At 52.3% G+C, this 27,992-nt stretch overlaps 1 protein-coding gene across 9 annotated transcripts; it reads right to left on the minus strand.

Moving 5' to 3' along the window:
- Position 1: 1 nt before the first annotated feature.
- Positions 2-27,898, minus strand: CATSPERG (cation channel sperm associated auxiliary subunit gamma). Of its 9 annotated transcripts, XM_067720894.1 has the most exons (28): positions 27,004-27,897; positions 26,863-26,916; positions 22,099-22,243; positions 21,621-21,747; positions 21,385-21,457; positions 20,238-20,393; positions 14,911-15,082; positions 13,540-13,677; positions 11,722-11,781; positions 11,371-11,490; positions 10,732-10,782; positions 10,497-10,626; positions 9,848-9,959; positions 8,737-8,895; positions 8,548-8,660; positions 7,557-7,770; positions 7,156-7,218; positions 6,867-7,053; positions 6,664-6,782; positions 6,441-6,521; positions 6,297-6,353; positions 2,918-3,074; positions 2,651-2,714; positions 2,413-2,508; positions 2,054-2,143; positions 784-876; positions 595-694; positions 2-510 (listed from the first exon to the last, which is right to left on the minus strand). In XM_067720894.1, exons 1-28 carry the CDS (start codon positions 27,256-27,258, stop codon positions 226-228), a joined length of 3,471 nt encoding a protein of 1,156 aa, XP_067576995.1. In that variant the 5' UTR covers positions 27,259-27,897; the 3' UTR covers positions 2-225. The 9 variants fall into 9 exon arrangements, with proteins under 9 accessions (XP_067576995.1, XP_067576994.1, XP_067576989.1 ...); XM_067720893.1 differs by lacking the exon at positions 22,099-22,243 and having other exon boundaries at positions 26,863-27,109; XM_067720888.1 differs by lacking the exons at positions 21,385-21,457; positions 21,621-21,747; positions 22,099-22,243 and having other exon boundaries at positions 6,867-7,218; positions 27,004-27,895.
- Positions 27,899-27,992: the final 94 nt, after the last annotated feature.

Genomic DNA, 27,992 nt, shown 5'->3' on the forward strand with positions numbered 1-27,992 from the left:
GTTTGGCACAGAAGGATTTTGATATTTTATAACTTATGTGGCTGAGTGGTACAAACTAATTGAACATGAGTCCTTACAAGGTCCCACAGCTGGTGCTGAAATGCAAAGTGAAAATTCAAGCAAAATGGGAGAAAGGCCTGGGATGAGCGAGCCACAGGTTGCATGTTCAAAGTGGCCCAGAAAACGAGGGATGAGGGTGGGTGGCAGTTGGGGCAGGTAAGAGGCTCAGGATATTGGCTTCTTCCTCAAGGTTTCCTTAGTGTCAGTCCTGTTCTCCCCTGCCACCTTGGAGACAACTCTGGAGATGCCCCCAGAGCTCTCCCCAGATTTGATCCCAGAGGTGTTGCTGAAGGCCCCGGTGTCGGAGGCGATACTGTAGATGTAAGATTCCCAGGCGATGATGTTGTTGATCTTCCAGCAGAGGACGTTGCAGACCTTCACCACATAGGGCGACAGGAGGCAGGAGATGACGTAGAGGATCACCAGACCAACGAACAGGCTGGCTGACACCTGCAGACACCACACAACAGGCATGGGTGGGCAGCCTGGGGGCCCCCATCCACGCAGCGGGGCAGCTCCAGGGCAGCCACTCACCATGAGGATGAGGAAGGCCCGCCTGGCACTGAGTGGGAGCCCGTGGATGTGCAGCTGGAAGGTGAGCTGGTAGTCGCAGTATGTGCTCTTGTCCACACCTCTGTTGGGGGATGGGGTTCAGGATCGGGGGAGGAGGCGGTCACCCCACAGGAAGCCCCTGAGCCCACCTGGGCCATGTGTCTGGCTCACCTATTGCTCACCAACACCTTGAAGAAGAACTCGGAGGCAAAGATGCTGTGTGGAATGGTGTCATGGCACGGGGAGTTCTCCATACAGAGCCACCTGGGGGCCCAAGTTCAGGCACTTGTAGTACAAATCATGCCTAGCACGTGCCATTCCCTGACCTTCCCCTCTACCACACAGACGCTGGGTGAGTACTAACTAGGTGCAATCTCCTCCCTCTCTCCCTGATTCACTCCTTCACCCACTTTAGCCAGTAAGGCTGACTGAACCCCTCCCAGGTGACAGGCTGTTTGCTCACTCATTCATTTCCTCGTGTCTTTACATCTCCAGCTGTCAATTCCTCTGTGACTATGCATTCATCTAGATTGTGGATGGTATACCTATTAGGTGCCACCCCCTCATTTATTCTTTGCTACCTTTATTCCTTCATCCCACAAGTGAATCTGGAGCAGCTACTAGGTACAAAGTCACATCTTCATTCATATATTCAATAAACACAGGTTGAATACCGAATAGGTGCAAGTTGGCTACTTTGTTCATTCATTCACTTCCTTCATTTGGTCATGGCATCATTTTCTTCCTTTCATTATTATTATTCCTTTCATTATTATAGGGCCAGTTACTGAGGCCCTACATGCTTTTTTTTTTTTTCGGCGGTGCCTCACAGCTTGCGGGATCTTAGTTCCCCGACCAGGGATTGAACCCAGGCCCCCCCAGCAGTGGAAGCACTGAGTCCTAACCACTGGACCACCAGAGAATTCCCCCTATACTAACTTATTCCTTCATTGTTTTATTCATTCATTAATACTTCCATTCAAATGTCAATAAATGTCTACCATGGATGAATTAACTTGTTCATTGTCTCATTCAACAAATATTATTTGTCTATTCTGGACCTGGACTATAAGGGAGACAGACCCCACAGGAGACAGTGACAGCTCAGAGGGGTAAGGGCTGGGAAGGAGGAAGCACAGGCAGAGGGGTCAGGGTGAGAATGGGGAACGTACAAGAGGACATGAGAGCAAAACTGTCCCATCTAGAACAGTCAGAAAAGTCCTCCTGGTTGAAGTGGCATCTGAACTAAGGCCTGAAGAAAGGTTAAGAGGGACCAGTCCTGCAGACAGAGGGTCCAGCTTGTGTAGAGATCGGTCTCATTTGAGGACCGCAAAGGCAGTCAGTGTAGCTTGAGGACCAGGAGGTCTCCCAGAGGCAGAAGGGATGGACAGGCCCGACAGACTGTAGGGGAGAAGGGGGCGTGCAGTCGGCCGGCACTCACTCAATGCCTAAACTGTTGTGGGACAAAATGTTGAAGGCTGAGTCCTCGGTAGTCGTTGTGTTTCTTGTGGTCCAGATGAGGCTGCCAGTCCTGTGCAGGAAGGGGTAACCTCAGTGGGGCCGGGGCCTCAGCGGGCAGAGGCCCCAAAGGGAGAGGGGGCAGTGGGCGGGATTGGGTGAGCGGAGCCTCCTGCCGTGGGCGGGGCCGAGTATGTGGGATGCTAGGAGCCTGGACTGTGGGTGGGGCCTGAGACACCAAGATGGGCGGGGTTTGCAGCCCAGGGTTGGTCTGTGGCTGGGAAGATGCAGGGGCCTGCAGGGGAAGAAAGGCCGATTATGGGCCCGGCCCACAGGGATTACTTGTCCAGGGGGCTGTTGAAGCGGTAGATATCCTCCTCGCTGTATTCCTTGATGGTGTCCAGGGTGGGCCCGCCGCCCACCACCTTCAGCACGTAGCTGCCGGGAGCAGAGGTGCGCACGGACTGTCCAAAGTCCTGCATCACCTCTACCACCTCCACCCCCACTTCCTCCCCCCTTCTCCCCACCCCCCGACTCCCCACCTCACTCCTGTCAGCCGCTGGCTTGGCCACGACTTTACCTGCCCTGAAAACTGCCAGAGTCTCCCGTCACCAAATCTTGGATCAAGAAGAATGGGTAGAAGACTGTGGGGTCGGAGGAGTTGAGGCGGGGAGGAGAAATTAGCTCGGAAGTGGAGGATGGAGAGGGGAAGAAGGAGAGACGAGTGGTCCAAGGGGAAGAGCAGAGGGTGCTGGGGCAGTGAGCGGGCAGGGAGGAAAGGCCTGGGAGGGCAAAGTAGTGGGGGCGGAGGACACTGAACATTGAGAGGAGGGGGCTGGACACGCACTGTCGCGGAAGAGGAAACAGGGCATCTCGGGGTCGACGTGCACGCAGTCAAAGTAGTGTTTGTTCTGCAGGCGGTTGTACTCCAGCGTGTAGGTGATGTCAAAGGCAAGGCGCTTGCCTGGGGGGCAGCCGATAAGTACTGGCACCATCAGGTTGCCCTGAATGGGAGGAGAAAAGCCTGGCTCTAGGGGTGGGGCAGGGAAGACGCCCCTCCTCCCACACACACCACCCCTACCTGCCAGGCTCACTCTCACCAGAGGGCAAGGTGATCATTATTATGATCGTTAAAACAATAATAACTGCAAACACTTAAGCAGCTCTTGCTATGCACAAGGCACTGAGGAATGGCCTCAGTGCCTTACATATTCAGATTTATTTAATCCTCAAAACAACCTTGTATGATACAGACCATTAATATCTCCATTTTAGAGATGGCAAAAGGGAAGCACAGAGAGGTCAAGTCACTTATTAATTATCCAAAGCCACACAGCTGGTAAGTGGTAGAGCTGGGATTCAAACTGAGACAGGTTGCTTCCAACTGCCTCCAGAATAAGACATACAAAACCACTAACACCTGCACCTATGAAGCAAGGACTTGCAAGGTTGAGGGAATTCCCTGGCAGTTCAGTGGCTGGGACTCCGGGTTTTCACTGCCATGACTCCAGGTTCACTCCCTGGTCGAGGAACTAAGATCCCGCAAGCCTCGCAGCATGGCAAAAAAAAATAATTTTTAAAAAATAAAATAGGGCTTTCCTGGTGGCGCAGGGCTTTCCTGGTGGCGCAGTGGTTGAGAGCCCGCCTGCCGATGCAGGGGATACGGGTTCGTGCCCCAATCCGGGAAGATCCCACATGCCGCGGAGCGGCTGGGCCCGTGAGCCGTGGCCGCTGAGCCTGCGCATCCGGAGCCTGTGCTCCGCAGCGGGAGGGGCCACAACAGTGAGAGGCCTGCGTGCCGCAAAAAAAAAAAAAAAAAAAAAAAAAAGATAAAAAAATAAAATAAAACAAAGGGCTGAGGTTGAGACTGAATTCTCAGACAGTAGAGCTGGGGGAAGCATGGGGTATATGAGGGAAGTAGAGCCCAGGATGGGGGTTAGGGATCTGGGAACTCCCGTGACATTGTCATTGGGAATGAAAGGCTTCTGGCCCATTCTGGGGGTAGGGCCCAAGGATTTCACCCAATTGTCAAAAGGACATGGACATCTGGAGACTGTGGGCTGGGCTTGATGTCTACCGCGGAGAGGCGTCATGGCCACAGATTAAGCAGTTCCCATGCTCGCCTGAGCCAAAGACTTTACACCTATCAGCCACTGAATCACTGGGGCATCTAATGGGCGTCTCAGATTCAATCTATCCACAGGCCACCTCTGTTTATGGCGCCTCACCCCTGCAAATTCAGGCTAAAAAGCCTTGGCCTCATCCTGGAAACCTCTCTTTCTCTCACCCCCACATGCAGTCCATCCAGAAATACCGTTGTCTCTAAACTTCAAAATAGAGCTATTCCCTTCCCCAAACCCCCAACTCCTCTGCTCCACCCTGGCTGGCCCATTTCCTCCCTGCTCCCGCCCCTCCACCCAGGCTGTCTCCCACATGCAGCCAGAGGGACTCTGTGAACACCTGAGTTGCTCCTCTGCTCAGATGCCTCCCATGTGACCTGCCCATCACTGCTTTGACCTCATCTCTCTCCATGGTCCTCCTTGCTAGCCCTGATCCAGCCATGCCTGCTCCCCGCTGTTCCTTTAGTCTAACACATGAAACATACTCCTGCCTCCAGGCCTCTGCCATCTGTCCCCTCTCGCTGACATGCTTTCCGGCACATAACTGCATGCTCACTTCCTCCCCTCCTTCAAGTCTTTGCTCAAATGTTTCCTCCTCGGCCAGGTCTTCCTTGAACCATCCTATGGAAAATGCTAACCTACCCCAGGCCCCTTGCTCACTACTGTTTTCTCCTAGCACCCATTGCCCTTAACATACAATATCTTTTATTTCTCTTGCTTATTATCTGACTCTCTGTTCTGGGTTGAATTGTGTGTCCCAAAAAGATATTAGGACCAGGGAAGTCCTAATTCCCTGGTACCTGCCCATGTGACCTAATTTGGAAGAGGGTCTTTACAGATGTAATCAAGTTAAGATGAGGTCACACTGGATTAGGGTGGACCCTAGTCCAATGACCAGTGTCCTTATAAGAACAGGGAAATTTGGACACAGACGCATAGGGAGGAGGCCTTGTGAAGATGGAGACAGAGATTGGAGCGATGCATCTACAAGCCAATAAATGTCAGGGGCCGTCAACGACCACCAGAAGCTAGGAGAGAGTACAGAACAGATTCTCCTTCAGCACCTGCAGAGGCCCGCGAACCGCAAAAAAAAAAAAAAAAAAAAAATGGAGATGTTAACTTTGACTTTCTGGGGTTAAGATAAAGACCTTAAAAATAATGCATATCACTAAGGATAGAAGGAAATTGTTATTGAGCCGAGGTCAGTCACTCTTCCTTGAATTTGACCCCAAATATTCCATGTGATCCAAGGAGTTGGGAGCTGTTACAAGCCCCCCCCCCTTTTTTTTTTTTTTTTTTTGGTGGTACGCGGGCCTCTCACTGTTGTGGTCTCTCCCGTTGCAGAGCACAGGCTCCGGACGCGCAGGCTCAGCAGCCATGGCTCACGGGCCCAGCCGCTCCGCGGCATGTGGGATCTTCCCGGACCGGGGCACAAACCCGTGTCCCCTGCATCCGCAGGCGGACTCTCAACCACTGCGCCACCAGGGAAGCCCGACAAGCTCCTTTTTTTAACTGCCCTGGGTCATACCAACCCAGGAGGAAGAAGCACCAGGGTCTGTCGCCTGGAGAGTGGGCAGGGAAGTGGGTGAGAACAAGGCTTCCTCTACCACTTATTAGCTCCCAGGGTTACTCTGAGCATTTTGTCTGCATCTCTCTGAGCCTCAGTGTTTGCCTCTATGCAAAGGGGATACTGCATGTGTAAGCAAGTGCAGAACCAAGGACCCAAAGGCTTGAACAAGGCACATGTGAACAGGCAAAGGAAGAGCGAGGTATGAAGGAAGAGCCAAGCTGGCCCACATGCCGCCTTTGTGCCAATTGGAAAAAGAAGCCCTGTGTGGCAGATACTTTACTTCTCCCTGCAGAAAAGTATCAGAAGGAACATACAAGCTTGTGTGCAATCTACACTAAGCAGCCCTTTCTGAAAACACGAATGGATTAAAGGAGGGAGTGGGTGGCTGGGCGGGTGAATGATGAAAATGAACGAGAAAGAAGAAATTAGGAAGGCATTCAAGGAATTCCCAGAAGGAGCCCTCAGGTTCTGCCCTGTTGAGACTCGACCCAACCCCTTCCCTCCCAGCACAGGGCCCAGTACCCCAAGTCCAATACTTGCATGCGGGGCCCCTGGTTCGTGTTCTGGAAGCAGTGCCCGGACGAGCCCACCACCTGTGAGTAGGAGATGATGACTGGTGGACCCCACGGGCCCAGTCTTTTCCCTCATCCGCATCCCTCCCCTCCAGGCTGGGAACGCACCTTGAGGAGCATGGAGGTTTTCATGAGGTGATGTCCACTAATGCCCTGATCAAAGCAAAACCTTTTATCACTGAGCGTAACCTGGGGGTGGGGGCAGAAATGAAGGGGTCAGCGGGCCAGCGGGAGGACCCAGGGACAGTTCAAATAACCGCGGGCTTCTAACAGGTCCACTGCCTCAGTAGCTCCGCCGTCACCTCAGCTCCTCCCCTCCACCTGGTCTCACCCAGAAAAGCACCGAGTTGCGATTAACAAGGACCTTCTCCTTCACCACCGCCTCGATGCATTCCGGGTCGGCCAGCACCACAGCCAGGCCCACCTTGCTCTGCAGCTGGAAGGAGGGGCCTGCTTGGAGCAGAGGGAGGGGTCAGGGCGCCGCACCCGACAGAAGCCCCGCCCCTAAGGCTCCACCCAGCCCCGCCCACAGACCGTGCAGGGGCTCCGGCTCCCGGGCCGTCAGGAAGACCGAGAAGCGGTAGCTGGTGCCCTTGTCCAGGAAGATGCGCTCGGGCAGCTCGTTCTCAGCCTTAAGGTCGTAGATCTTTTCGTAGCTGGCCATGTCAACGTGCACACTGCCAGCGCTCCGCCAGTTGCTGGCCAGGTAGAAGTAGTAATCCTGAGGGACGGGATGCGGGGCAAAGACAGTGCCCGGACAGGTGGACGGTGAGGGGGGATCCGGGCTCGGCCCTCCCACCGATTCGCCACCCTCTCCACGCACCTGGTCCTGCTTCTTGTTCTTCCACCAGCGCCAGGTGGGGTCGTGCACCGGGTCCGCATATGGCTGCGGGGACCGCCAGCACCTTGAGGGGGGCCAAGGGGCGTGCCCAGGCAGGCAGTATCCTCCGAGCCCTTCCTAGCCTCAGTCCCAGCCCCTGACCCTGAAATCGGCCTCAAGCCCCGCTTTCAGCCCGACCGCCACACCCCCAAAGCCATCCCCCGTGAGCCGTGCTCGACCCCCTCTCCAGCCCGCCTTAGCCTCGGACGCACCGAGGCGGCTCTGCTCTGCTCCGCCCTCCGCGGCGGTTCTCCCGGCCACGCAGGCCTTGCCTTCTACGGCTCTGCGGTCCCGCCTCACACAAGACCCGGCCCCGATGGCCCCGGCCGCCGCCAGGCGCCCACCTTGTCGTACTTCGAGTGCAGCCAAAGCAGGTAGTAGACGAGTCCCTGATAGACAGCGAGCGAGTTGTCGCTGTGGAAGCCCCCGGGCTCCAAGACACGCGGCGGCTGCGCCCGGTAGCGCTCCTGGCGCGTGTAGATCTGCGGGTTGGGCAGGTCCCGCAGACGCATCACCGTGAAGGGGCAGAAGTTGGTGAAGGAGAGCGTCAGGTGGCTCCTGAGCGGCGGTAGTGGAGGACGGCGGCTGACTTTTCCGTGCGTGCACCAGGAGCCTCCGCAGGCCCCCTTACCACCCCTGCGCTGACTACTCAAGGCTAATCCATCCCTGCCCCTCCCCCTCGGCCTCAGCCCCTGGTGCCCCTGCACACGTTCACGTGGTCGGCTCTCGGCCGCACAGGCCAGAGTCCTGGACCGCATCCTAGACTCTCCCCCACCCCCTCCACGGTACTCAACCTCCAAAGTGTCCTCCCCCCTCCCCCCGCTGCCTCCCTGGGCTCCTCTGCAGGTGAGCAAAAGGATCACTGCTGAACACAGTAAAATCTGACCATGGAGCCCCTCCCCTTAGTCCCATGGTGGTTCCCCAGGCCCCTCAAGATGAAGTCCAAGTTCCTCCCTGTGACCACCAGGCTCACCTTGTCCACCCCGCCACCACTGCACTCTAACAGCACCGCATTCTCTCAGTTCTTTGATCAGGCAATCTCCTTTCCTCCCCGGGGCCTTGGCACATGTGGTTCTCCCTGTCTGAAACACCTTGCCCCATGCTATCACCTGGTCAATTCTTCCTCACCCTTCAGGTCACAGCTCATGCACCTCTTCCTCCTTGAAGCCCTCCCTGATGCACCCTGTCCCCAGGCTGGGTCAGACCCCTCCTTTGAGCCCAGCGGTTGTCACTGGGGATGGCTTGATCTCCACCCCACCCCCACCCCCCGAATGGGAGCTTCCCACAGGCAGCGCCTAAGGCCCTGACTGCTGCTGTGGTCCAGTATCTCCTCACCCTTGCCGCTCCAAGAGGTAGTCGTTGCTGATCTGCTGGTACATCAGAAGCTGCTCCACAGGCACAAGCCTCTTGACGAGCCTGCCCTGCTGGTTGTCTATAAGGTACACCAGCTGCAGCGAGAAGGCAGGGCCACATGAGCGGTCCTGCAGCTTCCCCATGTCTCCCCCATAGCCCCCCGCTTAGCACCTGGTACAGTCTGCGGTCTTCGTAGAAGAGGGTGACCATGGTCTCATTGGGGGCGTAGAGAGAGGACTGCTGCATCACCTGTAGGCTGACATGCACCTCCCAGCCCTTGGATGGGAACAGCTTGTACACCTGGTAGCTACCCTCCAGGAGGTACCAGATCTGGGGGTGAGACAGCCGGGTGTGTGTGTGTGAGGGTCATGGGCCCTGTGACCCCCACCTCTCGCTCTGCCGAGTGTGAGGGCCCCATTCCCTGAGGGGTGAAGCCTGGGAATTCACCTCCAGCTGGGATCGGGTAAGCCATCTCTCTACTTCCCAGACCCAAACACCTGTGCTTAGAGCCCTCACTCGCCATGATAAATTTCTTCAGTGTTTTAGTCTGCTTGAGTTTCTATTACTTGCAATGTAACCATTCCTAATATATACACTCCCTGGAGGCCTGGGATCCAAGGAATGAGCCCTCGTTTTTCCTTCTCACTCTTTGCACCCTCCCCTTGGCCTCAGTTTCCCATCTCTGCACTATTGCCCACCGTCTCATCCCCCAACACATTTTGCTCTAGACCTCACCTCCTCCTTAGCTTCGACCTGGAGGATCCCCTCCAGCCTCCAGCATGTCCCCCCTCCAGGTGGCCTCCTCTGTGAAGCCCTCACTGACACACACACCCCCAGACCGGGTCTGAACTTCCATAGATGCTGTTTCCGCATTGCAGCCCTGGCTGTTCTGAACCGTCACAGTCTGGGAATGAGTCCATCTTCCCAACTGGACTGGGACCCTGTGAGGGCAGGGCCCAGGACTGATTCATTGGCCACTGTGTCTCCAGCACTGGATCAAACATACACTAAGTCCTCAATATTTATGAACTGAACTGCACGATGGAATGAAAGAGGACCCCCTCTGGAAATGACATCATGACTCTGAGCACAGGTTTTTCACTCTGCTGAGTGACTTTGGAAAGGTACTTATCCTTTTTGAGTTTGAGGGTTCTCAGCTATAAATGGGTCCCTGAGGACGTTCCCTCTCCTGGGCCCCTTTACCCTGACAGGGGAAGAAGGGAAACCCTTGGGATTTGGGGGTGGGCAGAAAGGAAGTGGGGAGAGGGGCAGGGCAGCCCACCTCCTCAGTCTCTGTGACAATAGCCGTGTCCCCATAGAACGAGTTGACCAGGTACTTGATGGACAGCTCCTTGGGGAAGTCCGCCAGGTAGATGAAGTTTTTACTGTTATAGCTGCAGGGGCAGAGGTGGGAGGTGGGGGCACCAGGCAAGGCCCTGGGGAATATCTGCTTCCCCAACTAGGCCTGACACGATGCAGGAACCATTTACTCAGTTCTCCACCAGCCTTGTGAGAACACGCAAAGGAGGCCTGGGACTCTAGTTTGTGCGCCACACTCCAAACCCTCTGGCTGACCTGCCCATCAGTGAACAGGAAGGTTCAACCAAACTGGCAGTTTGCCAACAGCCCATGGAGTTGGCTCCGGGACCCCTGGATTCCTGAGGGGTGAAAAGCATCCTTACCTTTCCCCAGACAATGCCCTTCTATTGCTCACATAGGTTAGGTCCTCATATCAGGTTTCATCTAAGAAAGGGCTCCCAGCTTTAAACTATCAGCTTCCTCCATCCCATCTCTGCCCACCCCAGCCCATTTTTCCCCCATCACAGTCCTGGTAACTTCTGGACTTGGGCATACTCTGAAAACTTGGTGACTTCAGAAAGGACCCCCACCCTAGTGGGGTTGGGGAGGCCAAATTGTACCCGGCCCCATACCTCTGCAGGAGGAAGTTGCCCCAGATGAACAGCAGGTTGTTATACGGGTTGTAGGACATGCCCTTGGGTACCATCGGGAAGTTGGTGTAAGACTCTGTCCCTAGGACCATCAGGAACTCCAGGCCTCGAGCTGGCAGGGGCAGAGGCAGAGTGGACACAGCAGTGAGGTGGGGTCACTTGGGCCCCTCCTAGCCTCCCCCCCACTTTTTCAGCCCCCTCTGCCCTCCCCTCCTACCGTCAGGGATGAATTCCGGGATGGTGTAGAGGACAACCAGGTAATCACTGACTACAGGTGGGGAAAACACAGCAAAAATCTCCTGAGGCCCTGAGCTTTCAAGACCTGAAACTGAGCAGGTCCCCAGCTCTCCAACCCCTCCCCAAACCCTCCAACAGCTTCCCGTTTGGGCCCATTAATCTTTAGAATTTCTTTATGTGAATAATAAAAAGACACTCCCTCTGAGAGGACACAGTCCTGTCAGGGCAGAGGACCTGCCTCCCTCCTCTGACTCCTTGGCTGGGGAGTACCAGGCACAGCCTCAACAGCTGTACACGGCAGCCCTATTCTCACTTCATCAAATCAAATCAAATCTCCTCACTGTGAGCCGCAAGGCCCTTCCAGGTCTGGCGTCTGCCCACATCTCCAATCTCCCTCCTCCCCTTTTCCCTCTGTTCTAGTCTCATTGACTTCCTCTCAGGCTCTTCAGCCCAGACGGCCTGTTCTCCACCACTGCCCCTTACCTAGCAGTGGCACGAGCAACGTTTCCTTCCAGCTGTCTGCTGGGCACAGATCCCAAAGGATGGGCCCACAGTTCACACTCTGAGCTCCTGCCCCTTCCCGCTCAGCCCCCTGCCCCCGCCGTGGCGCCCCATTTACCCAGGTCATAGCTGACCACCTGGAAATACTTCCTAGTGGAGGGGTCTTCGATCTCCACCAGCAGCAGTAGATTGTAGTCACCAGCAATGAATACGGCCCAGGTTATGGAGCAGTTGACAACTGGTAGGGAAGGCAGAAGTCCAGAGCAGCCCCCAGATCCCGTCCTTCTCCATAGTCTCTGTGACTGCCACATCTATCCCAGTGACTCTCCACCCATCCCCAAGAAATTGCCCATCCTGTCCTATGACCTCTCCCACCCTTCCCTGCTCTCCCACACCTTTGATTTCCCCCCAACCCCCCCAAACCCACCCCACCCCCTGCCCACTGCAGACCCATCTGGGAGCTGGGTACCTAGTATCCCATTGCACACGGACCGCTGCCTGGGCAGCAACTCGAAGGACACGCGGCCATCTGCAGAGCAGGGCAGGTCAAAGTTTAGGCCCTTCCCAGCCTGTCTGGCACCCCACCACACCGGCTCTCCAATTATGCCTGTGCCTCCTTCTTAGTCCCAGGATTCCCTGGGGTAGCTCTCACCCAACTGGCCTTTCAGTCATTCACAACTGGCCTATTAGAATATGTCTGCCGGGCTTCCCTGGTGGCTCAGTGGTTGGGAGTCCGCCTGCCAATGCAGGGGACACGGGTTCGTGCCCTGGTCTGGGAAGATCCCACATGCCGTGTCCGCGGCTGGGCCCGTGAGCCACAGCCGCTGAGCCTGCGCATCCAGAGCCTCTGCTCCGCAACGGGAGAGGCCACAACAGTGAGAGGCCCGCATACCGCAAAAAAAAAGAAAAAAAAAGAATATGTCTGCCTGGACTTCCCTGGTGGTGCAGTGGTTAACAATCCACCTGCCAATGCAGGGGGCACAGGTTCGGGCCCTGGTCAGGAAAGATCCCACATGCCACCGAGCAACTAAGCCCATGTGCCACAACTACTGAGCCTGTGCTCTAGAGCCCACGAGCTGCAACTACTGAGCCTGCGTGCTGCAACTGCTGAAGCCCGCGCGCCTAGAGCCTATGCTCCACAACAAGAGAAGCCACCGCAATGAGAAGCCCACACACTGCAACGAAGAGTAGCCCCCACTCGCTGCAACTAGAGAAAACCCACACGCAGGAACGAAGACCCAACACAGCCCAGAATAAATAAATAAATAAATAAATAAATAAATAAATAAATAAATAAATAAATAAATAAATTCTTTAAAAAAGTTTAAAAAAAGAGAGTATGTCTGTCTCTGGTCACAGTATTTGGCTCAGGTCTGAGCATGTGACCCAGAATGGGCCAATCAGAATGCACCCTGGGATCTGTGCTAGAGCCAGTGGGGAAGAGTCCACTCTCACTCTCTCGGGGTGACTCAGACTGGTGGGAGATGTGAGCCCCAAGTTCCTGGAGGCCATCTCTAACCCTCGTGAAGGGAATATCCACCTGAAAATGAAGCCAAATCACAGGGCTAACAATGATAAACCCTTGAACAGTACCATGTCCCTAGCACTCTCCTAAGACCCTATATAGGTCTATTTAATCTTTATATCAACACGATGAGGCAGGTACTAGTTAGTACTATCAGCCCCATTTTGCAAATGAGGATATGAGACCAAAAAGAGAGGTTAAGTCACCTATCCGGAGCCGCCAGTGACTTGAGTTGGTGTGTTAGAGCAGTCTCTCTCCAGAACCCGTGCTATAATCCCTATGCTATACTACCTTGCCAAGAGACAGAGTCCTGAGGATATACCCTGTAAGCCCCTGGATCCAGCTATGCCTGACGTTGGATCCTGGTCTTTTCACTTATATGTCTACACATTTTTATGCTTAGACGATTTTTAAAAAATGTTTTGGCCATACCGTGCAGTATGTAAGTATCTTATTTCCCCAACCAGAGATCGAACCTGTACCCCCTGCAGTGGGAGCCCAGAGTTTTAACCACTGGACTGCCAGGGAAGTCCCTGCTTAAGTGATTTTTGAATTGGGCTTCTACCCTTTGAAACCAAACACATTGTGAAAGATACATAACACACCCCAAGCCCTGCCCCTACAAAGGCGTAAGCCCATATCGACTCACAGGGAGAACCTCCAGCCTGGGACCCCTCCTGAAGGAATATGGTGAGGGGTGAGGGCCTGGGGTCAGAATTCTTAGAAGTGAGAGGGTACAGAGGTACCAGGTACCAACCTTACCCGTGATGGTCCCAAAGTGGACGTAACCTTCGTGCTTGCCAGTGGTGAGGGCCATGACATACTCGGAGCCATTGCTATGGAAATGCACAGGGCACAACTTCTTGATGCACTCGTTAGCCAGGACACGGACCCATCTCCCTGTGGGGGCCAGCACAGACATTTGAGCCTGGCACCTGGGCCCCCATCCACATTTTCCAGGCCTTAATGAGCCTGTTATCTGTCTTCTCCCACTGGAGTGACTGTTCAGTGTGGCGTCTGAGGGGCCCTTGGTATAGGGCCCCAGCTGCCTTTGCGAAAATCCCCCCACCTCCGCTCACACTCTGCCCACAAGGTTCAGATTGGGCTGACCCCACTCTTCTATTCCCCTGGCCAGAGGATGGATTCTGAGCTGGGCATGTGACCAAGCTGGGCAAATCAGAGACAGTTCTCAGCCTGCAACCACTAACAAAGAGATATTCTTTCCTGCCCCCGACCTCCACCCCCGGCATAAAAGCCTGCAGTTGCTCGATGGAGTGGGGGCAGTACCACAAAGATGGGTCTAACAGCTGCAGTGAGCCCCGAGATCCAGCTGTGCCTGAAAACAACATGCCCCTGAGTTTTCCAGCTATCTAAGCCAATAAACACCCGTCTTTGACTTAAATCTCTTTTAACTTGGTCCTTCCCACTGTCAAAGTGCCCTAAGAAAGAAAGGGAGAAAAATAAAGCTGTTGGGAACGCTGACTAACTAATGAAATATGGGTTACAGTACAAGTTTCTGTGACTCTGTAAGTTGACATCTTTCATTTAGATAGGGCAGGGGCAGAAGGTGAGAAGAACTAGGGCTTTGGTATCATTTAACAGATGAGGCTGAATCAAGTCTCTTTTTCCTCTCTGATCAATCTCCCTCATGGCACTGCCTCTCCAACGGCCCATCTCTGTTTCTCTCTTTGTATGTCTTTTATCTGACTCTCTGCCACTCCCCAACCCCACACATTTCTCGCTTGGTATGCAACTCTCTCCGGTTTGTCTTTCTCTCTCTGCACGTGTGTGTGTGTGAGTGCGCGTGCACCCGAGTGTCTTGCTCTCTGCTCCCTCCCTTCACTCTCACACCTCTCTCTGCCCTTAGTCGGTTCACAACTCCTGGGAAGGTCTGGATGAAAGCCTCACCCCAGCATATAGAGGGTAGAAGGAGGCCCCTGCAGGGCGGCAGCGATGCTTTAGGAGCTTGGAAAGTCCCTCCAACATCCCCCTCCCCACTCATGGAAATTCCATTCCCAGGTGTCTCCAGTGATGGATTCACTGAGGTGCCCTCCCTGGGGCTCCAACAGGCAGGTCCCCTTGCCTAAGATGCCAAGGACACACGGGTATGTGACCCGGCCAGGGCCCCCTCACCGCTGCCACGGTTGCTTTCGTGGAGTGTGATATAGGTGCCCGTGAAATAGTAGATGAGCTGGTTCTGCCGAATGAAGAGGGTGCTCTCGGTGGCGATGGCATCATAGATGGTAGCAGTGAAGCTGGTCTGGGGGCAGTAGAAGGAGCCTACCCAGCAACTGTCAATGCTCAACTGCAAGGGAGTAGAGCCGCTGGTAAGCAGGTGGCCTTGGTCTCAGCCCCTGTGTCCTCCCTTGCCTCGAGGCACCAGCTCTGACAACTGCTTGGAATGAACACATGCGGCTGCCCCCAGGGTCCCCTCCCTGCGCACACTGCAGCAGCATCTTGGTGGCCAAACTTCCCCAACAAACTTCCCCTGCAAGCAGGTGACCCAGGCCAGAGGCAGTTGGGGCTTTCTGTGCTCCCTAGAGTTGGGCAGTACACAGCATACTCAACAGTGCTCAGCAGTCCTGGTTCTCCGGGCCACAGTCAGGGCTGTACTCACGTGGACCCAAAAGATTCTAAGTTTGCCCGAGGCACACTTGTAATAATCCTATTCTATCTCGAACACAATTGGCTGTCAGGCTGACACCATCTGAACTTATGACCGATCACCAGCACTGGCAATATCACTAACAGTGGGAAAGTACCACCAATGAAGGGCCTAAAAGATTGAGTCTACCCAGGATCGAACTGGGCCCCCTGCAGTGGAAGCATGGAGTCCTAACCACTGGACCACCAGGGAATTCCCTGGTTTGTTTTTTTTTTTTTTTTTTGCTGTACGTGGGCCTCTCACTGTTGTGGCCTCTCCCGTTGCGGAGCACAGGCTCCGGATGCACAGGCTCAGCGGCCATGGCTCATGGGCCCAGCTGCTCCGCGGCATGTGGGATCTTCCCGGACCGGGGCACGAACCCGTGTCCCCTGCATTGGCAGGCGGACTCTCAACCACTGCGCCACCAGGGAAGCCCTCTTTTTTTTTTTTTTTTTGAGTCTAAGTTTAACCAAGCTTCTAGAGCTCACTACCAGTTTATAGGCAATATAGGGTGTTATGGACAGAATTTATATGTTGAAGCCCTAGCCCCCATCATGACTGTATTTGGGCCTTTAAGGAGATAATTAAGGTTCAACAAGGTCATAAGGGTGGGGCCCTAATCCTATTGGACTGGTGTCCTTATAAAAAGAGAAAGAGACACCTGAGATCTCTCTCTCCACTCATGCCCACAGAGAAAAGGCCATGTGAGGGCACAGTGAGAAGGTACTTTCTGCAAACCCAGGAGAGAAACCAACCCTGCTGACACCTTGATCTTGGACTTCCAGCCTCCAGAACTATGAGAATATAAATTTCTGTTGTTTAAGCCACCCAGTCTATGGTATTTTATTATGGCGGCCTGAGCAGACCAATACATAGGGTCAGAGGAACAAGTTGTAATCGATTTTGTGAAGCAAACAGCCAAATTCTATGGGACAAAAGCCCTGGTTTCTTAAATTGCCTGAAAAAATGTAGGGTATTAAAAGACGTAACAACTAAATGCAACGTGTGGGTCCTGATTCAAACAAAGCAACTGTAAAACACATTTTTGGATCATTGGGGAAAATTGACTATGACCGGGTTAGATGCTATTAAGGGGTTACTGTTAATTTTGCTGGGCATTATAATGGCATTGTAGTTTTATTTCTTAAAAGTTCTTATGTGGGGCTTCCCTGGTGGCGCAGTGGTTGAGAGTCCGCCTGCCGATGCAGGGGACACGGGTTCGTGCCCCGGTCTGGGAAGATCCCACATGCCGCGGAGCGGCTGGGTCCGTGAGCGTCCGGAGCCTGTGCTCCACAACGGGAGAGGCCACAACAGTGAGAAGCCCAAAAAAAAGTTCTCATGTGTTAGGGATACTTCCTCAGTTATTTCCAGAATTTACAGGTGAATGGTATGATGGCTGGAATTTTCTTTAAAATATTCCAGGGAAAAAAAAATAGTGGGATTAAAAAAAAAAAGCAAAATGTTAATTATTGAAGCTGGGTTCATTATACAATTCTCTACTTCTGTGTTTGATTGAAATTGTCCACTAAAAAGTGGAATTTTCCACTAACTTTTCCAATAAAAAGCATATATCAAAGTAACACTCTAAGTTCTGATGCTGAGGGAAATTTCATCAAGTTAAGGGTAACAAGTACATTCTCACTTTCCTACCCTATTCAGCACACAAAAGATTTCTACAGACTACAGACATTGTTGCTGTGCCCGGTGAAACTAGCCTCTACCCTCTCAATGTGTCATTTTGATTGGTTGTCATACTTCATCTATTGCCCTGTTAATATTTAAAGTGCTGCCTCTGTTTTCTGGAAGAAATACTTGGAAATTTTCTTTGTTAAACCAGAAAAGGATCATCACATCTCCCTTCTCCCACATACGTGAGAAAAAGAAAAGCTGTGAGTCAGCTGGATTTCTTATTTGAGCAGAGCTTGAGAGTTCTGACTCATTTAACTCAAAAAGCAGCATGGTGGGTGTCTCTGGCCGCAGTGATTGAGTCAAGGTGAGCAAATGGTGAGCCACACCAAGTGGAAGGAATCTTGGGATTTGGGGGTTAGAGGGTAATGGGAAAGATCTTTCCCACTGGATGTGGGCCTGAGATGCAGCCTTTGCAATTCCAAGGACAGAGATGTTTGAGCATAAAGTCAATACAGAGGAACCAGGTCCAAGAGATGGAGAGAGAGCAACTCAGTCTTGGTGACATTGTTTGAAATCCTGGGTCAAGCCGGACCTGAAGTCCTGAATATTTTGGTTACACAAACTTACAAATTTCCTCTTCCATTTTTGGCAGGTGGCTAGTTGGGCTCCCAAATCCCTTTCTCCCATATTCTTTGGTAATTGAGTTTTAGCAGGGCATGTGCCACCCAGATAGAAATTATACTTCCCAGCCTCCTTTGCAGTTGGATGTAGCCAAGCAACTAATTCCTCAGTAATGGAATGTGAGTGGAAGTGAAACTTGCTTAAGAGAAAATAGCTTGCCCTTCATTTCTGCTCCTTCTCCTTCCCAGTTGGCTGGAATATGGACGTAGGCATGACCCAGCTCTGATCACACTGATGAGATCAACACCTGGGGCCTAGAGGATGGTAAAGCAGGAAAATAGAAGGGACTGCGGTTTCTCACTTCTGAACTGTTTGGGGAATGAGCAACAGCAACTATTTAAGCTATTCTCTCTCAGGAGTCTCTTTGTTACAGGGTTTTTTTTTTTTTTTTTTTTTTGGCCACCCAGCTTGCAGGATGTTCCCTGACCAGGGATTAAACCCAGGCCATGACACTGAAAGCCCAGAATCCAAACCACTAGGCTACCAGGGAACTCCTGTTACAGCATCTAAACCTGACCAACTCAGGGCCGAAGAGAGCCGTGTAGGGGGAGGATTCCTATGGGACCCTAGGGGCCGTCTAGAAGGGAGTGGTGAGGTGAAACAAGAGGAAGGAAAACAGAGAGGAGACAACAATATGGGGAAAATCCCTGTGATTAAAGAATGAGAATAAGTAGGCTTCGATTTTGGAGTGATGGAAACTTTTTGGAAACAAGAGTTGGTGGTTGCACAGTATCAATGTAATCAATGGTACTAAATGGTTCACTTTAAAGTGGTGAATTTTAGGGACTTCCTTGGCGGTCCAGTGGTTGGGACTTCGCCTTCCAGTGCAGGGGGTGTGGGTTCGATCCCTGGTCGGGGAGCTGGAATCCCACGTGCCTCGAGGCCAAAGGGCCAGGGCATGGAACAGAGGCAGTGTTGTAACAAATTCAATAGAGAGTTTAAAAAAATGGTCCACATCAAAAAAATCTTAAAAAAAAAAAAGTGGTGAATTTTGTTTCATCTTGATAAATTAAAAAGAAAAAAAAAGAACAAGGATGACTGAAGTTCAAATTGCACTTTTCATTCTCATGACATAAACCGCCTTCTCTGTCCTCCAAATCTCTTCAGCAGAATCCACATCGGCCACATACTTCCTGTGGGTGTGTTTGGGTCAGGAGCGTGAAAACTGAGCAAGGTCTGGAAAGACTTGGGCCAGAACCGAGAGAGCTGACCCAGGACAGGGAGACTGTCAATGAAATGAGATCAGTAGAAGCCGGAATTCATGGCCAGAGGGACCTGAGAGAACATTAGTCCACATGGGGTTGTCAGAAATCATGCGCCCCCAACCCGTGGCAAAGCTAGCCTGATTTCACTCTGGGGGAACCATCCCTTCTCTGCCTCTTGTCTCGGCTGCCGTCCTCACTGGGATGGATCTCATGACCTGTGCTAAGCCAGCTGTCACATTCCATTCTTTTGGGACACATGACTCAAGCTGGGCCAATCAGGACAAAGCAAACAAATTTCAGGGTTTTTTGTTTGTTTGTTTGTTTTTAAAGTTATTTGGGAAACAGACGCTCCCTTTCTCTCTGCCTGGGAGTTGGGATGATACGAATCACACTGAGGATGGAGTTAATCCAGAAGAAGTGGAACCGAAAGCTGGAGTCCTCATGTGAGCCCTGAATCAAGCCAGGCCTGCAGGCTGAGCTGTGTCTGGGCTTTGCAGTTAGGCACACCTACTAAATCCATTTCTCTGCTTAAACCAAACTGGTTTGGAGTTCTGCCTACAGCTGCAGTTAATTCAAACGTGTTTGTCATTCACACCAAAAGAACCTTGCTTCAGACACTCCTTCCCTGTTCTGGGAATAATATAGGCTCACAATGCTGAACTTGAAACCCTAGGGGCCAGACGTGTATCGAAATTCAGAAGTTTCCAGTTTAGAAGGTAAGATGGCACATATATACCATCCAAACCCCAGTGGGGTCTGGGGCAACACCCCATAATCAAACTCCTTAATATTTCTGCAGGGCAGCATCTGAATATTAACACTAAATGGAATGCATAAAGACTAAAAAAAGTAGCCTTTGTTAGCTCAGGTCGGAGTTTCTCAACAAATACATTTTAGCCCTAAACTTCTGAAAATGCCGTTTCAAAGATTTTGGATTTCAGAATTAGAAATGGTGGACCTATAAGTAATGATAGCTTTGACTCACGTAGTGCTCATTCTGTGTCCGGTTGACATTAATTTATATCATCCTCGCAATGGTCTGTGAGGTAAATATAAGTATTGCTCCCATTTTACAGATGGGGAATCTGAGGCCCAGGTAAAGTGACTTGCCCAACATCACACAGCCAGGAGGTGGCAGAACCAGGACCTGAACTCAGGCTGTCTGGTTGCAGTCTTGTCTTTCATTCATGCTATTTGCCTCTCATTGGTGGTAGGTCTTTGGGGACCTTTCTCTGGTCCCAGGCCCCCCCACCATTTTAGGAGCTGAGGCCCAGACCACCATCTGCCCTACATCAACTCACCTCCACGAGAAAGAAGTCCTTGAAGTTTGTGTCAGTCAGCAGGATGGCCTTCTCCTCAGGGATGCCGCCCAGGATGAACACAGGTGCCTGGTCCACAGTGTACCACAAGGGCCTCGACGGGACATTCACAAAGTACCGGGGTATCAGATTGAAGAGCTGCGGGGCAGGGGCAGGAGGGCTGCTCAACACGTCCCTCCCTTCCCTCTCCCACGGTTCCGTCTATTTGCCCCATCGCCTCTCTGATCTCATCCCCCAGCACTCTCCCTCTCACCCACTCTCTCCCGGCCACATGGGTCTCCCGCTCCTCAGAGCCTTTGCACAGACTGCTCCCTCTGTATCCCCTGGTAGCCACATGATTCCCTTTACTCAAATGCCAAGCTTCTCAATTACGCCTTTTTTTTTTTTTTTGGCCACGGTGCGCGGCTTGTGGGGTCTTGTGGGATCTTATATCCCCGACCAGGGATCGAACCTGGGCCCTCCGAAGTGAAGGCACAGAGTCCTACTCACTGGACTGCTGGGGAATTCCCACCAGTTATGCCTTTCTTGAGCATTCCATTAAACACTGCCGTCCCCTCCTGCACAGACCCAGTTCCCCTCACTCTGAATTCTCTCCAGAGCACTAACTACCTTTTAACCTGCTACAGAATTTACCTGATTTCATGTGTACTGGTTTGCTGTCTGTCTCTCCCACTAGAATGTCAGCTCTAAGAGAGGACAGGGGTTTGGGTCTGTGTGTTCACTGTTATGTTCCCATGGTGCCACACTGTGTGCTCAGGAAGTGCCTGCTGAATGAATGAATGAATGAGTGAATGCACTGTGGTTAAGAATATGGGTGCAGGAGTCAGGCAGACACAGTTTCAAGTCTCGTTCCATGTGTACATGCCGAGAGCCTGTGGGCAAATGGCTCCACCCTTTTGCGGCCACAGTTTTCTCCTCTTTAAAATGGGTATGTGAGAGCACCTTCCCTCACAGGTCACTGTCAAGACCTAATGTGATTGTGCATTTAGCAGGGCACGTCGCCAGGGGCCCAGCACACAGTAAATGCTCTGTAAATGGAATCTGCCGCTCGTTTGGGAAGTAATCAGGGCCCCAGCCTACTGTCTTTAACCCCCTCTTCTACCCTTCCCACCATCCGGGCCCCCCTCACCTCATTTCCCACAGTGAATTGGAGTGTGTTGTCTCGCTGTCTCTCCAGGAAGCCGTTGATATTCACCTGAAACCTGGAGGTGGGTGTGGGGCATGCATTCCAGCTCCTGCTACAGCTCACTGCCACCTCCCTGTCCAGTTCCCTCCCTTTGGGCTCCTCCTGTCTTCTTTGGGGATCTGGGGATTAGGAAGCCCTTCCCAGAGACTACCCCCTGCCCCAGGTTTGGGAAAGGGCACCTTTTATTGGGAATGAAGGGCCCCAGGCCGTTGCTGCTAACGTCCACGCGCATGACCACGCTGCCGTTCTTGATGGGCATGGGTGTGTACCAGCTCATGAGACACACTTCCTCTGCATTACACCTCTCTGCTGGCAGGCAGGGGGTACTGAGGCTGCTGGGGCCTTCCAGCAGCAAGCCCCCGAGGCCACAGACCACTGGGATCCCCCTGCAACTCCCCACGCCTCCCCTCAGCCATGGACCCCACTGGGGCCTCTGTGTGGTCCCATCTAGGCCAAGCAACCTGCTGACGCCTCCCCAGGCCCCCCTCCAGGTCAGACACCTCTGTGAGGCCCCCAACAAACCCCCATGCCCACCAGGTCATAGGCCCCTTTGATGGTCCCAGCCTCCCCTCAAGGTCATGAACCCTGCTGAGGTCCCTGGCAATGCCCCCACATGCCCGCCATGCTGTGACCCCTCCAGGAGCCCTCCAGGCCCACCTCTGCTGCGGAAGGGGGCTGCCTCCATCTGGATCTGTAGCTGCTCTATCTTCCAGCGATGGAAGTTGACTGGGGACTGGAAGGTGACCAGCACCACCGGCTTCAGCCCCGTCAGGTGGCCCTTGCGGACCAGGGCCTCAGAGGACTGAGGGCGAGATGGCCCCACAAGTGTGTCCTTAAGATAGCCTGTGGGTCCCGCTGCCTTGACCCTACCTTTACTAGCCTGTCTTCTCCCTGGGGCTGGGTCAGGAGAGCACACTCTCCACTGAGGGAAGGTTAGAGAACATGGTTTCGGTTTGGGGCTGGGGCAGGGGATGGGCCAGGCTAGGAGACGAGCAGAAGTGCTTTGGGCTGTGGAGGGAGTCAGGAGGTCTTCCTGGAGGAGGTGAGTCCAGAGCAAGGACCTCAGACAGAATTTGGATGTAGGGAATGCATGGGGAAAAACAGCATGGGATAAGCAAAAACATAAAGGTGGGAGTGCCTGGCACCCAAAATACTAGCAGCCTCTTCCCTCACTTCAGGGATTTCAAGTCCCATTCTTGAAGCTTCTACCCCACCCCCTATCCAGAGAAATTAGAGTCTCTGCCATCGCCACCAGGTTTGTGGGCTGGGGCCTGGGGCTGAGGGTGGGATGGGGCAGTTAGACAGAAAGGAACTGGGGAAGAGGGTGACGGGGCAGCCAGGGACAACCTCCCAGAGATGCCAGGATCCTGGCTGGGCTAAGAAGGGAGGGCAGGGCTTGAGCGGAGATGGAAGGAGAAGATAGGTGTTTTAGGGTATAGAACAGCACTAATTTTTTTTTTGGCCACACCGTGCGGCTTGCAGGATCTTAGTTCCCCAACCAGGGATTGAACCCGTGCCCCCCGCACTGGGAGGGCCCACTGGACCACCAGGGAAGTCCCTAGAATAGCACTAGCAAAGGCTTGGAGGCATCCCCAAGAGACAGCTGTGCTCAAGCCACTGTGGGCAGGGGTGCGGGGGCAGCTGTGGGATGCAGGCGGGAGATTTAACGGGTCTGACCCCTTTTGCACAGGCCTTCATCCTGAGGAATGCCTAGGCCGGGGCCCTTTCAATCCTGTCCCCTACACTGGCCCCAGCCCTGCCTCAGGGTTTCCAATCACAGGGTAGCAGGTGCTGGTGGGCGGGGACCTCCTCCCCATCAGGGCTACAGTGGCCTTGACCACACTGGTGCTGTCCACCCTCAACTCCTGCCCGGACTGAGCATCAGCCCCCTCCCTGTCTCCTTGCTGCTGCCCTGCCCCCCATTAGGCCTGTGAACACCTGAGTCCCATCACATCCCTCCTCTGCTCAGAACCTTCTCATGGCTCTACCTCACTCAGGGGGAAAGCCAGGTCCTCACTATCTCCTCCCACTCTCCCCCTCGCTCACTCTCCTCCAGCCACACAGGCCTCTGGTCGGTTCCCCATACACACTGGCTTCCGTCCTGGCTGTTCCCTCAGCCCAGATGTTTTCCCCAGTTCTCCGCATGTGTGTCCCTCTTCATCATTCCAGTCTCTGCTCAAGCTTTTCAGAGACCTTCCCCAACCACCCCAGCTAACACCCTCCTTTCTGACATATCACCTCATTTTATTTTCATCTTTGCACTGATTACTGTAATAAATTATTTTATGTATTTACTTGCCAATTGTCTGTTTCCCTGGTGGACTGCATCCAGAAGAAAAACCTGGCCACGTTGTTTATCATTGTACTGCCTTCCCCACCCCGTTGTGAAAAAAAAAAAGAGGATCTGACTCAGAGCAGGTGTTGCATGAACAGAAAAAGGAATTCACAGATAAGGAGAGAAGGCTCATGGAGTAAACTCTCTGCCCAGGGTCACACTCTAGAAACTTGTTGCTAGCATTCACTGAGCCCTGTCTATGAACCAGGCACTGTGCTAAGTGCTTCACACTTATTTAAGCATTTTATGAAATGGGTATGATCATTATTGGACCCTTGTTAAGGATGAGGAAACTTTGGTACAGAGAAGTTAAGTAACTTGCCTGAGATCACACAGCTATTATGTAGCAGAGCTGGGATTTGAAGCCAGGCAGCCTGGCTCCACAGCCCAAAGGATTCACTATCATGCTATACTTCCTCCAAGTAACGTTAGCTAATGGCAGATTCAAACCCAGGTCTGTAGCCTCCAGAACTTCAGTTCTAGACCACAACATTCTACTGTCCTCAGAAAGCTTACTTGAGCCAAAACAGTCTTAAAGAAGAACAAAGTTGGAGGACTCAAACTTCCCAATTTGAAAACTTAATACAAAACTACAGTGGTCAAGACTGTGTTGTACTGGCATATGGATAGACATATAGAGCAACGGAATAGAATTATACCCAGAAATAAACCCTTATATTTATGGTCAATTGATTTTTGACAAGGGTGCCAAGACAATTCAATGAGGAAAGAATAATCTTTTCAACAAATGGTACTGGCATAACTGGATATTCACATGTAGAAGTTGGACCCCTACCTCACACCATATACAAAAACTAACTCAAAATGGATCGTAGGCCTACACGTAAGAGCTAAAACAAACAAACAACTCTTAGAAGAAAACATGGAAGTAAATTTTCGTGACTTTGGTTAGGTAAAGCCTTTTTAGACAACACCAAAAGCACCAGCAACAAGTGAAAAAAAATGATAAATTGGACTTTATCAAAATTAAAAACTTTGGTGCTATTGTATGATATGTGAATTATATCTCAATAAACATAAAGCTTTTGTGCTTTAAAGGACATCATCAAGATAGTGAAAAGACATGGAATGTGAAAAATATTTACAAATTATATATCTGATAAGGAACTAGTATCCAGTATATAAAAAGAAATTTTACAATGCAACAGTAGAAAGACAAATAACCCAGTTTTAAATGGGCAAAGGAGCTGAATAGACGTTTCTCCAAAGAAGTTAAATGGCCAACGAGCATATGAAAAGATGTTCAACATCTCTAGTTACGAGGCAAATGCAAGTCAAAACCACGCTGAGATACCATTTCACACATACTAGATACTAGACATACTAGATGGCTATAATCAAAAAGATGAACAAGAGCAAGTGAGGATATAGAAAAAACTGGACCCTTCATACATTGTTGATGGGAATATAAAATGATGTGTAGCTGCTTTGGAGAACAGGCTGGCAGTTCCTCAGAAGAGAAACAGAGTTAACATATGACCCAGCAATTCCTTTCCTAGGTATATAGTGAAGAGAACTGAAAACAGATGTTTACACAAAAACTTGTACAGACATGTTCATAGCAGCATTATTCGTAATATCCCCCCTCAAAAGTGGAAATAACCCAAATGTCCATCAATTAATGAATGGATAAGCAAAATGTAGCACATCCATACAACTGAATATTATTACTCAGCCATAAAAAGGAAATACTAACGCATGCTACAACATGGATAAGCCTTGAGAAGAAGTCAGATACAAAAGGCCACATATTGTATGATTCCATTCTTTTTTTTTTTTTTTTTTTTGCGGTACGCGGGCCTCTCACTGTTGTGGCCTCTCCCGTTGTGGAGCACAGGCTCCGGACGCGCAGGCTCAGCGGCCATGGCTCACGGGCCCAGCCGCTCCGTGGCATGTGGGATCTTCCCGGACCGGGGCACAAACCCGCGTCCCCTGCATCGGCAGGCGGACTCCCAACCACTGCGCCACCAGGGAAGCCCCTGATTCCATTCTTTATATGAAATGTCCAGAATAAGCAAATTCATAGGGGAAAAAAGTAGATTAGTGGTCTCCAGGGGCTGGAGGGATGGGGGTACAGGGTTTCCTCTTGAGGTGATAAAAATGTGCTGGGGGGACTTCCCTGGTGGCGCAGTGGTTAAGACTCCTCGCTCCCGATACAGGGGGCCCGGGTTTGATCCCTGCTCAGGGAACTAGAGCCCACATGCTGCAACTAAGGCCCAGCGCAACCAAATAAATAAATTAATTAATTAATTTAAAATAAAATGTGCTGGAACAAGATAATGGTGATGGTTGCACAACTTTGTAAATATACAAAAAACTATTGAACTGTATCCCGCAGCTTGCAGGATCTCATTTCCCCAACCAGGGGTGGAACCCGTGTCCCCTGCAGTGGAAGCTCAGAGTCCTAACCACTGAACCGCCAAGGAATTCCCGAACTGTATATTTTAAAATAGTGAATTTATGGTATGTGAATTATATCTCAATTTTTTTTTTTTTTTTTTTTTTTTTTTTTTGCGGTGCGCGGGCCTCTCACTGTTGTGGCCTCTCCCGTTGCGGAGCACAGGCTCCGCGGCCATGGCTTACGGGCCTAGCCACTCCGCGGCATGTGGGATCTTCCTGGACCGGGGCACAAACCCGCGTCCCCTGCATCGGCAGGCAGACTCTCAACCACTGCGCCACCAGGGAAGCCCTATATCTCAATTTTCGAAAAATATTTTCTTCACTTTATTGAGGAAAGTGTTTTGTTGTTGTTATTTTGTTTTGTTTGGCCGCGATGTGGGGCATGCGAGATCTTAGTTCCCGGACCAGGGATGGAACCTGTGTCCCCTGCAGTGAAAGCGCGGAGTCTTAACTACTGGACCGCCAGGTAAGACTCTATACGTCAATTTTAAAACATGGAAATAGAAAGCTTACTTGAGCACCAACTATGTGCCTCGTGGGATACTGGGAATTTTCTTGAATCTTTAAGGTCCCTAGGGTCTGGTGGTGCCACCGCTATTCAAATGTTAGAGATGGAGAAACTGAGGCCCCAACAGAATGAACCCACCCCCTCTGCACCCACTCACCTCTCCCTTGCAGGAGTAGTTGATCTTCAGGTAGTAAGGAAAGCCCAGGTATGTCTGCAAGGAGAGGGTGGGCAAATGTCCAGAGCCCAGTGGGGTGCAGGTCCAGGACCTCTCCCGTTTGCCTGACACCAGTCCCCTCACCTCGTCCGGGTCGATGGGCGCGTCCACTAGCTGGCTGAACACTTTGTCCACTGTGTACAAGGGCTCTTGATCGACGAAACGATCGCTCGCGTCCTTCTTGCCTACTGTCTCAAAGTTGTTCAGGACAACTTGCCAGGTGCACTCCTGGGTATTCTTTATCGCCCACAACCTCCACGGTGCCAACAGCACCACCAGCAGTGCCCACAGCGTCTGCAGGACTCGGAGCCTCGGCCACGCAGGGCCAGCAGGGGACATCTCGGGGCAGTGGATAACGTGGCTTCAACCTGGAGAATGCGGAGGTCACCAGCCTGCAAGACTGTTCTTGGTAGGCGCCTTCTGAGATCCCGCCTCGCTCCGGTGCTTCGTCCAGTCCCTGCTCCTGGCCCCGCCTCTGCTCAGACGCTCCACTCCTACTTTTGCTCCTCGCTCCTCTCCTGCTCTTGCTCCAGGCTCCACCCTTGCTTTTGTTCCTGGCTCCGCCTCTGCTCCAGAACTCGGCCCTGCCCCAGACCCTGCATCTACTACACTTCTGGACCCCGCCTCTGCTACTACTCCAGGTCTCGCCCCTCCTGTTGCTCCTGGCCACGCCCCTACTCCTGGTTTCGTCCGGCCTCCTGGCCTCTCCCCTTAACCTTGCCCCACACTTCTTTCCTCTTGCCCCTGCTCTGCCTCCCACCGCTACTCTTCACTGGGTCTCGGTTTCTGTTTCTCGATTTAGCTGCGCCCCACCTATTTTCCCCAGTTCCTCTGGTCGCGAACCTGCACGTGGCTCCGCCCCCACTTCTTGCCCCGCCCCCCACTTCTCTTCGCACCGCCCCATTGTCCGTGCTCGGGCCCTGCCCAGGTACCGGGTCCTGCCTCTAGACCCGCCCCTCTCCGGATCCTGTTTCCGGACCTTCCCCGCCCCTTCCCCACGCCCCGCGCTTCCCCTGTCCCCGCTCCTGTTTCTCGCCTGGAGCTTGCTCCTCGCTCGGCTTCTGCTCCTCGTC

The sequence above is a fragment of the Pseudorca crassidens genome, chromosome 20 (assembly GCF_039906515.1).
Source record: "Pseudorca crassidens isolate mPseCra1 chromosome 20, mPseCra1.hap1, whole genome shotgun sequence".
NCBI lineage: Eukaryota > Metazoa > Chordata > Mammalia > Artiodactyla > Delphinidae > Pseudorca > Pseudorca crassidens.